At 46.2% G+C, this 13,755-nt stretch overlaps 6 protein-coding genes across 6 annotated transcripts; 2 read left to right on the top strand and 4 right to left on the bottom strand.

The window, feature by feature from the left end:
• Positions 1-140: 140 nt before the first annotated feature.
• Positions 141-1,655, top strand: N7479_000382 (UDP-N-acetylglucosamine--dolichyl-phosphate N-acetylglucosaminephosphotransferase; the record flags this gene model as incomplete). Its single annotated transcript, XM_057248080.1, has 3 exons — positions 141-379; positions 436-616; positions 675-1,655. The coding sequence occupies 3 exons, from the start codon at positions 141-143 to the stop codon at positions 1,653-1,655; spliced, it is 1,401 nt and encodes a 466-aa protein (XP_057112512.1).
• Positions 1,656-1,798: 143 nt separating this feature from the next.
• On the bottom strand, positions 1,799-3,390 carry N7479_000381 (DUF895 domain membrane protein; the record flags this gene model as incomplete). Its single annotated transcript, XM_057248079.1, has 4 exons — positions 1,799-1,999; positions 2,056-2,152; positions 2,207-3,248; positions 3,306-3,390. The coding sequence occupies 4 exons, from the start codon at positions 3,388-3,390 to the stop codon at positions 1,799-1,801; spliced, it is 1,425 nt and encodes a 474-aa protein (XP_057112511.1).
• Positions 3,391-4,683: 1,293 nt separating this feature from the next.
• On the top strand, positions 4,684-6,133 carry N7479_000380 (zinc-binding alcohol dehydrogenase family protein; the record flags this gene model as incomplete). Its single annotated transcript, XM_057248078.1, has 4 exons — positions 4,684-4,935; positions 4,998-5,038; positions 5,099-5,544; positions 5,601-6,133. The coding sequence occupies 4 exons, from the start codon at positions 4,684-4,686 to the stop codon at positions 6,131-6,133; spliced, it is 1,272 nt and encodes a 423-aa protein (XP_057112510.1).
• A 656-nt stretch (positions 6,134-6,789) lies between these two features.
• Positions 6,790-8,437, bottom strand: N7479_000379 (uncharacterized protein; the record flags this gene model as incomplete). Its single annotated transcript, XM_057248077.1, has 5 exons — positions 6,790-6,963; positions 7,198-7,329; positions 7,418-7,756; positions 7,829-8,064; positions 8,152-8,437. 5 exons carry the CDS (start codon positions 8,435-8,437, stop codon positions 6,790-6,792), a joined length of 1,167 nt encoding a protein of 388 aa, XP_057112509.1.
• A 457-nt stretch (positions 8,438-8,894) lies between these two features.
• N7479_000378 (ankyrin repeat domain-containing protein) lies at positions 8,895-11,564 on the bottom strand (the record flags this gene model as incomplete). Its single annotated transcript, XM_057248076.1, has 1 exon — positions 8,895-11,564. The coding sequence occupies one exon, from the start codon at positions 11,562-11,564 to the stop codon at positions 8,895-8,897; it is 2,670 nt and encodes an 889-aa protein (XP_057112508.1).
• A 1,345-nt stretch (positions 11,565-12,909) lies between these two features.
• N7479_000377 (uncharacterized protein) lies at positions 12,910-13,675 on the bottom strand (the record flags this gene model as incomplete). The annotated part of the gene is made up of 2 exons (XM_057248075.1): positions 12,910-13,175; positions 13,237-13,675. 2 exons carry the CDS (start codon positions 13,673-13,675, stop codon positions 12,910-12,912), a joined length of 705 nt encoding a protein of 234 aa, XP_057112507.1.
• Positions 13,676-13,755: the final 80 nt, after the last annotated feature.

The following is a 13,755-nucleotide window of genomic DNA, read 5'->3' as shown; positions in this document are numbered from 1 at the left end:
CTTATCGGGTATTCTAAGAATGAAGACACCTTGCGCATCGCTGAGGTGGACATTTCCTCTTATTGCATTGGTCAATTCCTTGTGAATTTCTTTTCGCAGCAGAGGGACCTTTTTCCTGCCATCCCGGTCGTTTGTCCGCCATGCATACCTCAAGCACCCTCTCCCGTAAGGAGACTTGGCGTCTACTAGCCCTCGTGGGGGCCGGTTTAGCCATACTCAACACCACCTTCCAAGGTGATGGGGCGCCTTTAGTGGCTTCAATTGCGCTATGTGGTATAGTATTTGCAGTGGCCTTCAGTCTGATCAGGTGGCTCGGGCCTGTATTTCTGAAAGCAGGACTTAAGGGCAAAGATATGGCAAAGCCTAACCGGCCCGAAATGTATGTATATGGCTCTTGGACTCGAGGTCATAGCACGTACTAATACTTTGATCTAGACCTGAAACCATGGGCGCAGTCTGCGCAGTTGTTTACCTGATGTCGCTCATTATGTTCATTCCGTTTGCCTTTTACAAGGATATCGTGGCAGCCACATCAGGCGGTGGAAACCGTGACGTTGTGATCGAATCGCAGCATATTGAGAACGGCCGATTCCTTCATCGATTCCCGCATGGCAAGGTGAGTTTTGATTTTGTGTTCACTGAGGTAGGGCTTGAGCTAACGTGTAATTGAATAGCTCGCATCTTACCTTTCTGGTCTTTTATCTTTGCAATCCGTCGTGATCCTCGGGATCGGTGATGACTTGTTCGATATTCGCTGGAGACACAAAGTCCTGATCCCTGCTTTCTCCGCAATCCCCATGCTCATTGTGTACTTTGTTGACTTTGGCGTCACCCAAGTCGTCGTCCCGGTACCGCTGCAACCCTACCTGGGCGACATTGTTGATCTTGGGTGGCTGTACTACATGTACATGGCTGCGGTGGCGATCTTCTGTCCGAATGCGATTAACATGTTGGCCGGTATTAACGGTATCGAGGTTGCTCAGTCACTGGTGATTGCGATGCAATTGCTATCCAATGATGCGATGTACCTTGCACCTATGACACCATACCCGCACCCTGCCACTGACTCGCACTTATTGTCGATATACTTCCTGCTTCCATTTATTGGTGTATCAGCAGCCCTTCTGTGCCATAACTGGTATCCGTCGAAGGTATTCGTGGGTGACACGTACTGCTATTTCGCAGGAATGGTGTTCGCCGTGGTTGGTATCCTGGGGCATTTCAGCAAAACCCTACTGCTACTGTTCATCCCGCAGATCTTCAATTTTCTGTACTCAACTCCCCAACTTTTCAAACTCATCCCTTGTCCTCGCCACCGATTGCCAAAGTTCAGCCCTTCCACTGGGTTGCTAGATGCTTCTGTCACGGAGTGGACGAATCCCCCGTCGCCTTTAATCGATACCGCACTGCGCTTATTACACACCCTACGACTGGTGCGAATTACCCAAGATGAGAATGGTCGAATTACTGAATCGAGCAATCTCACTATCTTGAATCTTTGGCTGGTGTGGATGGGTCCAATGCGAGAAGACCGACTGGCGTGGCACATGGTTGCAGTACAAACTGTCTGTGGAATGATCGGTCTATTCGTACGACATCGCCTCGCGTTGCTCGTGTTCCATCATGATAACCGGGAATTCGGTTTTATCGCATAGATTTAAAAGTGTCCTGGGTTGCTCGAATCCTGTGAACAGGCTCATCATAGAAGAGGCATATTTTCAATGTATATATTTTCAACACGGACAAGGGGATATACCCAAATTCTAAATTAAATGTAGTTCTGCTGTATGAATTCTTTTTATAGACTTGCACCATTATTTGAGTCGCGATCCGAGGCCTCACGCAAACCAGGAGTCTCTCTGGCGATTTTTTTATCCCCAAAGGCTACCCCGACCTGCTTGACAATGAGCCAGGCAGGAAATATCGCGATAGCCCACAAGCCAAAGTTGAGGTATATACTACCCACCGCGGCCATGATGTTCACGCTACTTAAACCATACTAGAGACACCTCGTTAGTATTAATGTTGCACAGAAGTGAGATAAGATGCACGTACGCTAACACATTGAGCGGCGGATTCAGTTCCACGCAACAAGCCTGCAATCCGGACGACCTCTTCTTGATCATCCGCAAGGTTGCCCACCAAGAAGAATCTAATCAGTTAGCATATGTCCAACTGAACTGTCAATCATCGCGATTAGACTCACAGATACATATAGTTGAGCTGGAAGCCAGCGACCCAGAACAGGAAGAGGGTGAACGCTTTCCCAAAGCCTGGGTCAGTCCAGTCATATATCGGGTTTGTCTTATGGAACTCTGCTGTCACCACCGAAGCCCAGATCCAGCACATCCCTTGCCACCCGACGACTAAGAAGAATGCGTATCGACTTCTCTTTTTCAGAGATATCCGCTTGGTGTCAAGGAAGACTCCTAGAAGGTTGCCGATGATCAAAGCAAGCACGCCGGAAAGGAAGGACCCGAGAGCTCTGGCCCGTACCGAGAACCACAACCCCTCGTACGAAAACATCACAGCCTCTGTGTAAACAGCCTGGCAAATGAATGGAATGATGTACAGAAACTTGCGATTGATCCATAGTTTCACCATGCTCTTTAGCTCGTATCCGATGCTGTTTGTCACCTGGAGTTTAACAGGGACTCCATCTTTTCGCTGTACCTGAGACGGGTTGTTCAAAAGCAGACCAGCAAAAGGACCAAGAGCCTGCAGCGCAATGAAGATCAGATACACAGTGTATGAGATAGAGCCCGATGTTGACCGATGGGCATTAATGCCCAGACTGATGACACCGCCGAGTATCTGTCCTCCAACACGAAAGCTGAGCCAGAATCCCAAGAAGCGTCCTTGATTGTATGGCTCGGGATATGAAAGTGCAATTGCTGCCTCCGCCATCCAAAATATGCCCGCTGAGATGCCGCAAAGTGCAGCGCCCAGGATAACCAGCCATTCTTGACCAAATCGGTTGTTTGTGTATAGCCCGGCTGCGTATGGGGCGAATCCCATTGTTCCCACGATGAGTGTCCATTTGATGCCGATAAATCGCACGATAACACTACCAAAGAAACAAGAGACTACCATGAGTCCGAAGGTCAAGGCGTTCGCTGCGTTAACGAGATAGGGTTCCTCTTCGCCTCCTCCACCCAAAGAGTTCATGGCGCCCCAAATTCCGGGAGCAAGAAAGTTGCAAAGACCGAGGATGAAGGCATTATAAAACGACGAACGGTACCATTTGACTTTCAGGGTCACGGTCAGCTTCATTAAACGACAATAGCATCATATTCTATGCTCACCTTTACGTGGTCCACCAAGCGGCGGATTCAAACCTTCACCGTTCACCTCGTCACTCGGTGCAACATGTTTTTCGGGGTTCGTCATAATGAAATAGAAGGGATAATTGAGTCGTTGAATTATTTTGCAAGGGGTTGTGCTCGTTTATAACCGCAGCGCCCGCACAAGATTTATTCCCCATATCAAACGCTGTCGGCTGTACTGCCTCGAAGGGTCTGTCCCGCGCGTCTGGCAATAACGGTAAGGGAATATTGTTTTGTCTTGGTTTTTTAGCCTCCCTGTCTAGCTTCAAAGAGATCTAGCCTTGACAACTGATTTATGTTGTCGTTCTACGGTGAAATTACGTGCTTGCACGGAGTTTTCAGAACGCGGCACAAATCCTGCAGGCAAATAATCAAGGTTGGAAAACGGTTAGAACACTCAGATCTTTTTGAAGCTTGCCAATGAGGATAATTGTTAAAGGGAACTTGAGAATCCGGATAGGAACATGGAGATGTTGAAAATATGGATTTGTACTCTATATTCTATACAATATATGGCGTAGACTCAGAGTAATACTATTTACATATAAGTGATATCCGGAGCTACCTAGTTAACTACCTAGGTATGTTGTACTACATATGTAATCCCTGGTGTTACAGTTACTACCACGAACGTGATCAGATATATATTTTCATATCCATAACTAAATCGAACACTTTAAGTTACCAATTCTGATAGAAGTGAATTACTTGATTATCATTCTAGATCTTAGAGATATTCGCGATTCAGGTCCAGAGTGTCGAGATCCTGGGGTTGGGGTTGCAGGTTTCGTCATCGCAACCCGGGATCACATCAGTTTGGAGAACTTACAAATTCGACATTTGACATTTGAAATTTCGAATTTGTAATTTGACAAAGTAGTTAATGTTCGGTTCTACTGGACTATCCTGTATATATTGCTAATCAGGTTTCTGTCATTTCCCTTTGATGATTCCAGTTCTCATACTCATCTTTAAGCAAATATAAGAGCGCTGATCTACAGTCTTCCAGTTTATCACGCCATTTATGCCCCGCCATGAGCAATGGATAAGGACTACGAATAGACCTCGGAAATACGGGAAGGCTCTCATTGCGCAAATCTGAGACGGAATTATCCCATCTTGCTAAGCAGATTCAGAGCCAAGCATTTAGTGGAGGTACTACTAGCCCTACGTTCCTATGGGAGGGATTGGTATCACTGACCCCGCGCCCTAAAAAGAGGCGTGCTTTGCCTTTCTCTTCTCGCCCGAGAAATCATATAAACTGGTACCAAGGGCAATATAGAAAGAGCCTAATAGTTGGATTAGCAAGTTCCCTGTGATCTAGTTTCAAGTCATGCCATTACTACCCCCAAACATCATGTCGACCACCTCTACTTGCCTCCAACTCGAGGGGTTGCAGAAGACCCCCACTACTTTCCGCCACAACTTATATTCGGAGCCTATCTCAGATTACTCCAATGAGTCAAGATCTGAGAGTGAGCCCCCCTCGCCGCGGTCTGAGGATTCAAGACAAAGAGTCTTGCTTCTCAAGGGGGCCCGTGAACAGTACGCATTGGTAGATGATCATGCTATTCCCTCTGTTTTGCATGACGGAGAGATCCTTGTCAAGGTATGACAGGCCTGTGCGGACTGGATCTGGTATAACACGAGGTGCTGACTATTAATTCGCAGGTCCTTGCAATCGGACTCAACCCTGTTGACTGGAAAGGACCGTAAGTATTACTATTCTGCATTCACAGATTATAATCGATGACTAACGATAAGTCGATTAGGGCGTTCAACTTTGGTATCCCCAGCTTGCCATGGATCAACGGGCGGGATCTAGCCGGCCGTGTACTACAAGTCCCCAAAGGGTCATCACGTCTTCGTGTAGGCGACATTGTGCTGGTCCCATCAACCGATTACAGGGATATTAGAAAAGCAGCATTCCAAGAATACGCCATTGCCACCGACTTCAATGCTGCTCGAATTCCTTCTTCAACATCTATTCACGCTTCAGCTTCTGTCGGAGTGGCATTCGTCGCTGCTGCGTTAGCTTTGGGTGTCTCATTTGGACTAGACTTCTCTCTCATAACACAAGTCCCCGGTCCTAATTTGCCTAATATCATCAAAAAGCTCGACAGAAATGATATACCCGCAGATATTCATAAAGAGTGCTTCGCGTCATTATTGGATTCAGAAAAGCCACAACGTGGAGACTGGGTTGCTATCTGGGGAGGTAAGATAATAAGTTCCTCTATTACTATGATCTGGCGGCTGACATTCATATCGCAGCCTCAACAACTACTGGTCTGATAACTCTTCAACTGGCCAAACTTGCCGGGTTACGCGTGATTTGCGTAGCCGATGCAGCACGGCATGGTGCCAAGCTTGTGCAGTCCGGGGCAGATCTACTAGTCGATCGACATGATCCTGATCGTGCGGTGGAAATTATTCGCGGTGTCACCGGGGGCAAGCTGCGATATGCCATTGATATAGTCGGAACAGACACAGCAACACAGCTTGAAAAGGCTCTTAACCCTGATGGGCACGCCCATCTACTTGGATTGGCCGGTCTGCCCAAAGAGAAGAACCAGGGAATACAATATCACACTGTGCCCATTAAGCTCTTCCATACCGCTCCTGCAGTGGGTGAAGCTATGGTGTGCTGGTTGGAAGATCTTCTGCAATCGACAAATCTTACATTGCCAGAGATTGTTCATGCAGAGGGTGGATTAGAGGGTATTAATGCGGCGCTCGAGACGTTGCGGAGTGGTTCAGTGTCTGGAAAGAGGATTGTGGTTGATCTGGGCTCTTCGCCTCGGTAGGCTATTGGGTCCGTGTTTCTTCCTATACTTTATGAATTTTTGGTTGAGAGATATCGGCATCGGCGTTTTAGCATATGGCATTAGGTAGATTGGATATTAGATCGTGAGGCAAGTTTGAATTTTAACGGTTCTTTTGCTAGGAACATATGTCCTCTTATCACCGAGTGTGACCAAAAGAATGTATACACCAACGCATGACGTATATAAATCTATATATAATCTATTCCGCACGACCCAGTATAAGCCAGACCCAGATTTAGACCACAAGATTTGTCAAAGGGTATCTAACTCTCTCTATTCGTTTCTTCCGTGATGTTAGCGATGGAGGCATAGGAAAGATAGTAAGGTGCGGACAAGTAGGACACTTCCTAATTGGGCTTAGTACAGACCAGAGTTGTCTACTCGATCCCTACTTCTATCCTCACTTAGAATCTTTCCTCTCTAGTCTTGTCATTTCTAGATAGCGATACCCTCTAGTACTTCGTCAATATTATTAGCTTGACTTGCGCGGTGGCATATAGTAACAAATTCCCTGCCTCTCTCTAGGGGCATCTGCATTTTCTCATTTCATTATTGGCACAGCCCTCAGTGATTACCATCCTCGACTGATCTATTTTTTTTTGATCTATGTCGTGCTATTCCCTTGAAAAAGCCCGTCACAGCAGACGGTTGTGGTAGTTCATGTGCCTTGTCTTCTGACAGGAAATTATCTTGAGCACTCTTTTTAGAATCACTCGTTGAAAATCGGAAAGATCTCCATATGCCCACAGGGTGGCTGGTATTAAAGGCAAGAAGGAGAAATGGAACAGACACGCAGATTGAGGTGCCGACTGGAAAGTATTTTAGTCAATTTTGATTCGAAATGCATGACAAGCACACGGGAGGAGAAATACAGGAGGACTCACAAATGATCGGGAAAATCCACCATCCTTCATACGCCACAGTATCATTAAGATGTGGGAAATCAGTTACGTTCAAGGCAAAAAGCGAGGTCAGAAATGATAGTGGGAGCTATACATATTTCCTTTAGCTTCAATTTCTGAATGTCGAGGATGTTTGCTTACAAAAAGAATAGCAACGATGGTGAAAACCAACGAAGTGTTGGCTTGCTTTGCAGCGTCGTTAGCCTGCAGGCTTCCATACTCGGCATCCTTGATACTGGCTTGCTTTGAGCGCAACTCTAGAAGTGCATCGATCTAACAGTATTATCTTAGCGAAGAGGAGGCAAAGGGAGGGAGGGAAGTAGAGATTAAAGAGCTCATAGAAGTCTTGATGGAGACATACAGATTCATGAGCACTAGCAGCTTCCTGGATAATGCGTTCGATCTCCCACAAAATCTGGGTGGGGTTTGTAGGATGACTATATCGAAATCCGGAGAAGGTTTCCAAATCATCGGTCTTGAATGTGTGATGCCAGACTGCTTGTTGGCTTTCAAAAACCGCCTTAAGTATGTTCAACTCATCACGAATGTCTTTGATCTCCCTGATCATTGTGGTTTCGGCGGTGATGACGTGATACGGATTCTTCGGTGTCTTTCTAATGAAGACATGCCTGTGGATATCAGAATCTGGCTCCTTCAGAGTGTCAACAAAATTTTGGTAAAGAACGGCTTCCTTGTTCATCTATGAAGTGTATTGTTAGTGACACCCTGAGTTGCTCGTAGAAGAAAACATCGTATGTCAATCACTACATACGATATTTCGCACTGATTCCTGGAAAATTTGAAGCACGTTCTTGCTTTCAGTTGCCGTCTGTCCTCCTGCCATTGCTGTTTTTGGGAAGAAATCTTGTTGCAAGAACAACCCTGTCGTAATGCTCAGAATGATCTCGATCATTGCATCAATCGTCTTTGGTCGCTCAAAGCGACTGTTTTCCTCATTAAACGTAATAAGTCTGCGAACCTGTTCCGGAACTCCCCCTTGAAATGTCTCTGTGGGATTTGTGGAGCTGCTTATGATTGTTTCTGCAGGCCCATTAGAATAGAGCGGGATCCAGGGGACATGTGGTCAGCTCATACTATCATCAAGCACTCTGATCCATATTTGATCGATAGCAAGAATTGGTCGCTCACGAGGCTTTCCCACTAGCTTGCTTCCGATGGCATCATTGGTGCGCTCTGTCACGTATCGCGTAACTACCTGGTCGTTGTCTCTTTTGTCATTGTCAAGAGATGGATAGAAAAACTGGTCAAGTGTCATGGGCTCATGTGATTTAGAGGGTAGATCAAACTTCAAAACACCCATCTCTGGTTGCTTTTCGTCTTTCTCCGGCTTTTGGGAAGTTTTCGTAGAAGGTGAGAGCATTGCTTTGGTTAAATATGGCATCTATACCCAATTCAGCGGATTCTTCGCGAAATCTGGAACTGATTGACTCACATGAATTGCAATTCTTTCTGTACTGGGAAGTTCTTGTGTATTGCGACTAGCCTGATCATATGAAGAAGCTGCTTCTCGCTTTAAAAATAGATAACCTATCAGAAAAAATATGTCATGGTAAGATACAGCAACATACCAAGCAATTCGGTTTCAGAAAGACCTTTCCACGTCCAGCAATGACAGGGACCTGGCTTCTTTTGAAGAAAGTGGCCAATGAACGATCGTACTACCGTGATCTTCCAGCCTCATGAGATAAAAGTTGACAAAGATCCTATTATATCTGTTAGTTTTTCATAATTCCCAATGATTCACATAGAATGCTTACATCGGTAATATCTACCTGTTAATTGAGTAAAAGTTAGTCCAAGTATAATGAGTCTGTTCCTTATTGAATTCGTACATGATTTATAGGAAGGTGCAGCCAGCGGAACTCCAGAGTTCCCAAGTCTGCTTTTTTGGCTGCTTTGGTAGATCGACTGTTTGCTTCCGCAGTAAAGTCTCTCGTCCTCAACTTTTGCTTCAAAGAATCCAGATGGCGATAATCTTTACTCAAAGCATCTTCCATTAACTTATTGGGGCCCAGGTTTTGATCGTAGATGATATGATCAAGCGGTCGTTGAATCACTTGGAAGTCGACCTGATCATTCTTTGTGTAAAAATCGACGATGGTGACTTGGTAATTGTTCAGAGAGGAGCCCGAGTGCATTGGAGGACGACGTGTCAAGTCGTCATTGTCGGTGATAGTTGCTTGTTCAATTATTTTAGGCGGACTTTGGAGCAGTTCGGACATCAGAGTCGTGGTTTCGCCGCTTTGTCGAGCCTCAAGAATTAGGTGCGCAAAATTTATCTCTTGGTTCTCAAAATGGCCCCCATTTGAGAGGAGCCACCATAATGCAACAACTTCGCCACGATGTACCACATGGTGAAGTACATTCCAATCCTTTGGTTGCAAATTTATTTTGTTGCATATTTCGGGACTAGGCTCACCAAACCACTTTTTCAGGAACGCCAGAAGATATGTTTCTTCTCCTGGCCTTTCAAAGCGAGAAGCAAGCTCCAGAATTTTCTCCGCTCGATCTGGATCCGCCTGTTGGAAGTCTTTGTTCATTGTGTACCTGCGAAGCTCATCCCAAAAGTAATTTCGCAACAAATAATGCTTTTCTTTCACGGCCAGTGAAAATGGAGACTCTCCTTGATTGTCAGGTTGAAGAATCCTATCAACAATCAATTTAAGCGCCACCTGACCGTTGTGAGATATCGGGTTCCTGTGCAAAAGTATTTCGGTGATCTCCCGATGGCCAAATGCCGCGGAGGCGTGAAGGGCGGTTGATCCATCCTCTGACGTGTCATCAGGATTGAGATCTGAGAGATTCCCTTGAATCAAATTGAGATTTCCATATTGCGCAGCTATATGTAGCGCATGCATTCCTCCCTTGTAGTGGGGTGATTTATGAAGCCCAGGCTGAGGAAGATTTTCGAAAAAACGCTCACTCTTGTTGGCGATCATCCAATACGCGATGGAACCGAGCTGCGTGTCCGACAGTGTGCTATCGCGGTAGTATTGACTCAATTTTGTCTCGATGTCGGAAAGCTCCGTTCGCGATGTCAAACATCCACATCTTTTGACCGGACTTGCGGGATAATATTGCTCTGAACCCAGTAGACAGAGAGCAAGACTTTGATAACCCTGATCAACCGCTAGTCCTAGGGCGCTTTTACCTGCAGCATTAGGAATTGATGGATCGAGTCGAACATCACTAAGCAGAGCTTCGACTTTCTCAAGAGTGTTCTCAAAACAGGCCTTGTGGAGAACCGACCATCCCTCTTCATTTGTGCGGAGAAGTCCAGCTTTTTCATACAGTAAGGGCTCATACTCCCTGATAGAAGGCGCTTCAAGTGCAAGTTGAAAAGGCGATTCTCCCTCATCATTTTGTTGGTGGATATTTGCCCCTTTGCGAACAAGATATTCGATGGCGCTGGGATGTACAGACGTACACGCGAAGTGAAGGGGTGTTATGCCGGTATCCGTGGCTTGATTGACTCGAGCTCCATTGGCTATGAGAAATTTGATAACATCAATCATCTCGCCATCCTTTTGATCTTTATCTTTAGCACATGCGAAATGCAACGGTGTCCATTTCCCATCGGTCTCCACATTGACATCGGCACCGGCCTTCAAAAGCATCTCTGCGATATCTCGAAAACCTTTGTTGCATGCCAAATGGAGCGGAACTCTTCTTATTTCATCCATTCTGCTGTGCCCTGCATGTTTGGATAAGAGGAGTGCAACGATTCTTGCTTTACCGTTCTCGGCCGCAAAGTGCAACGGGGTGTATCCATCATAGTTGAAGCTGTCGACTCCTGCTCCATGTTGAAGAAGAATCCGCGCAACCTCCTCATGCCCCTCGGTGCAGGCCAACTGGAGGGATGTGTTCCCAGTATCGTTGCATGAATCTACTTCAGCTTTGTGGCTCAAAAGTACAAAGGCAGCTCTATCATGCCCAGCAGATGCTGCCAGCTGAAGAGACGTGTTCTTCTCGTTATTGCATGAATCAATCTCGGCGCCAGACTCGAGAAGTCTAGAAACGATTTTATCATAACCTGCAAAGGCTGCTAGCTGAAGAGGAGTATTTTGCGAGTTATTGCGTGAATCGACTTCCGCTTTGTGGCTCAGAAGTATGGAAACGACCTTCTCGTGTCCGTTAAAAGCTGCAACCAGAAGCGGCGTGTTGCCATGGGCATTGCGAGACTCGGTGTCGGCACCGTGATGGAGAAGTATCAGCACTATTCCTTCATGGCCTTCTACTGAGGCATCTATCAATGGAGTGTTTTGGTTGTAGTTGTTCACAGGATCGACAGGCAGATTTCGTTTCAGCAAAGCCAATGTACCTGCCTGGGAGCCACTCTGAACAGCCCTGTGGAGAGGGGTATTTCCATCGCTGTCTGGATCTTCGACTCCGAATTCTTCATTTATGTCGACATTTTCGGTGTCGGTATCCGGAGAGCTCAGCTGGGCCCCACAGGCCAAACACATAGATTCCGTTCCGGTGGACATTGAATGAGAATTCTTTGCTTTACCTTTTCTGTGTTTTGGAGGCATTTTGTATTTTGGATGAAATGGGCAAATACAAATGGCCAGTGGAATGCGGGATATCTATCAATAAAGACCCAACATGCATTCTAGATAACCAACTGATCGAAATCACCCAAATTTTGTGCTCAATTTTGGGACTTTGCGAGCTACAGCCAATTACTAGTCGTAAAATACCACATTTGATGCAGTTGTGGGGCCCCTTGGTGCTGAGCGATGCGATGCATATGCAGGTGTTTCTTGGGAAATAGAACAAACAGGTTGGAATCATATATTATAGTGATGGCTAGTTCAGCTGAAGGAATTAGTGTGGTTCGGACTCGTCCTATTCCTTGTTTCTTATCCCTATCTGTTTATTGCTACGTGATCATATTGGGCCTACTCCGTACATAAATAGTCCCTCCAATTGTAGTCGAAGTACGCCCAAAGGGTTGGAAGAACAGGCCTAGCCGTATCAACCTACTGCCGTGTATGGTTAAGTCGGTCCATAATGCTCTTCAGGATGTAAAGTGATGAGAGACCTCGGGCACCAAGGACTGCAGGCATAGGCCAGCCGTATCGACTGGGTATGGGTTCCCCCCTGAATAATCGCTTCTTCCTGCGCTTGGCTTTCAAACGCTGGGAGGCGAAACACAGAGGGAAATAGTTTTCAGTTTACTGGTCTGAACATGGGCAGAGCAATAGAACACGCCGGGCGGGGTAAATACGGCGCGCATTTGGGTCGATAGCTATGCGTGACCAACGCACCTCATGCCAGACATATCACATCGCTTCATCTGTTGATTCTGCTCCACTTTGCTGTTGGCAGCCGTCGTTCATGCACGTTCATCACAGATCCGGCGTCATGCTCCTGCAATATGTACAAGCACAGCCATCCCCTCCATTTTATGCCATTTAATCCGTAGTGTGCACATCTTTCCGCCCTTTTTTGAATTGTGAGCTATCGCTACTAGTAGACTGCGATATCGCCCATAGACGGGCGCGTGGGCACCATGCAGGGTTTACTCCGTACGGAGTATACGTAGCCAAAATACGGTCAGGTAAGGAAGGGTACAACATAGGCCAACAGTATACTGGAATTGGGCTTACATATATTTGAAGTATTGAAATTTGTTAGTTGCTTTGCTTCGCTCAGCAAAATAATAAATACGTATTAAACCTACTGTATACCATTACTACTACTCCGTATATATAATCAAATTACTTAAAAAGGCAGAGCCGTATATAGGCAATGTCGCAGTCTAGTATGATATCACAGACGCTGGATATGTAACTTCTGGGGGCCAAAAGCCGATCTTCTGCAGCGGTTTCATGTTTGAGGATAATCGATCGACAGCGGCTCACGCAGCATAATGATGAAAACCTCCTTCCCGTATTCCCCATGTGGCTCTAGATCCAATACGAGCTCCTCCAGGATCTCCCATCCATACCTGCGATATAACGGTAAGCCAGCGTAGGTTGCCTCGAGATAGATTCGAGTATGCAAGCTGTCCGCAATCTTGATGCCCCATTGCAACAGTGCGGAGCCTATTCCACGACCACGATGCGTATGTAGAGTGGCTAGGAAATCAAGAACTGCAAGTGAGGATACAGTGAGTCGATATTTGAATCAAGCTCCCATTTTACAGCTACGTACCTATATCTCGAGCTATGGTATGTCTCTTCCGTGCGCCCGCTAGGAGCTTTCGAGGTGCGAAAAAGAGCCCTTCGTTCATAGGCCGAGGCGCATGAATTAGTGGACTTTCAGCGGCAGCCACCTGGGCGGCACCTCTTTCACTAAGGTTACAGGTATGGGGAGGTACTCCGAGAATTTCCGGAATAAACCATCGGGCATACGCAACAACATGGCCAGTCGTCGAATCGCTCACCGTAACAATGTGCATCTCGGGGTTTGCTATTTGCTTCATCCCATTAAGTGCCTTGAAATCCTTTAGGGTCGCAGGATCAGATTCAGGGAACACGGCAGAGCGGAACCGATATTTCTTGAAACTGGCATAATTGATTTCGCACAAACCTGGCATATCGGCCTCAGTGGCGTAGCGGACTTGGTACATACTAGCAAGATAATCGGCCATATTCGATTGCGAAATAGAGCAGCAAGAAAGAAAAGGAGACAGAGCATTTTTATGAGATTTTTAGGCAGCATTATTAATCC

This window comes from Penicillium vulpinum, assembly GCF_028829585.1.
Source record: "Penicillium vulpinum strain IBT 29486 chromosome Unknown utg000001l_segment0_segment0, whole genome shotgun sequence".
Taxonomy (NCBI): Eukaryota; Fungi; Ascomycota; class Eurotiomycetes; order Eurotiales; family Aspergillaceae; genus Penicillium; species Penicillium vulpinum.
Note: the sequence above shows the minus strand (reverse complement) of the source record. Positions and strands in the feature narration are given on the sequence as shown.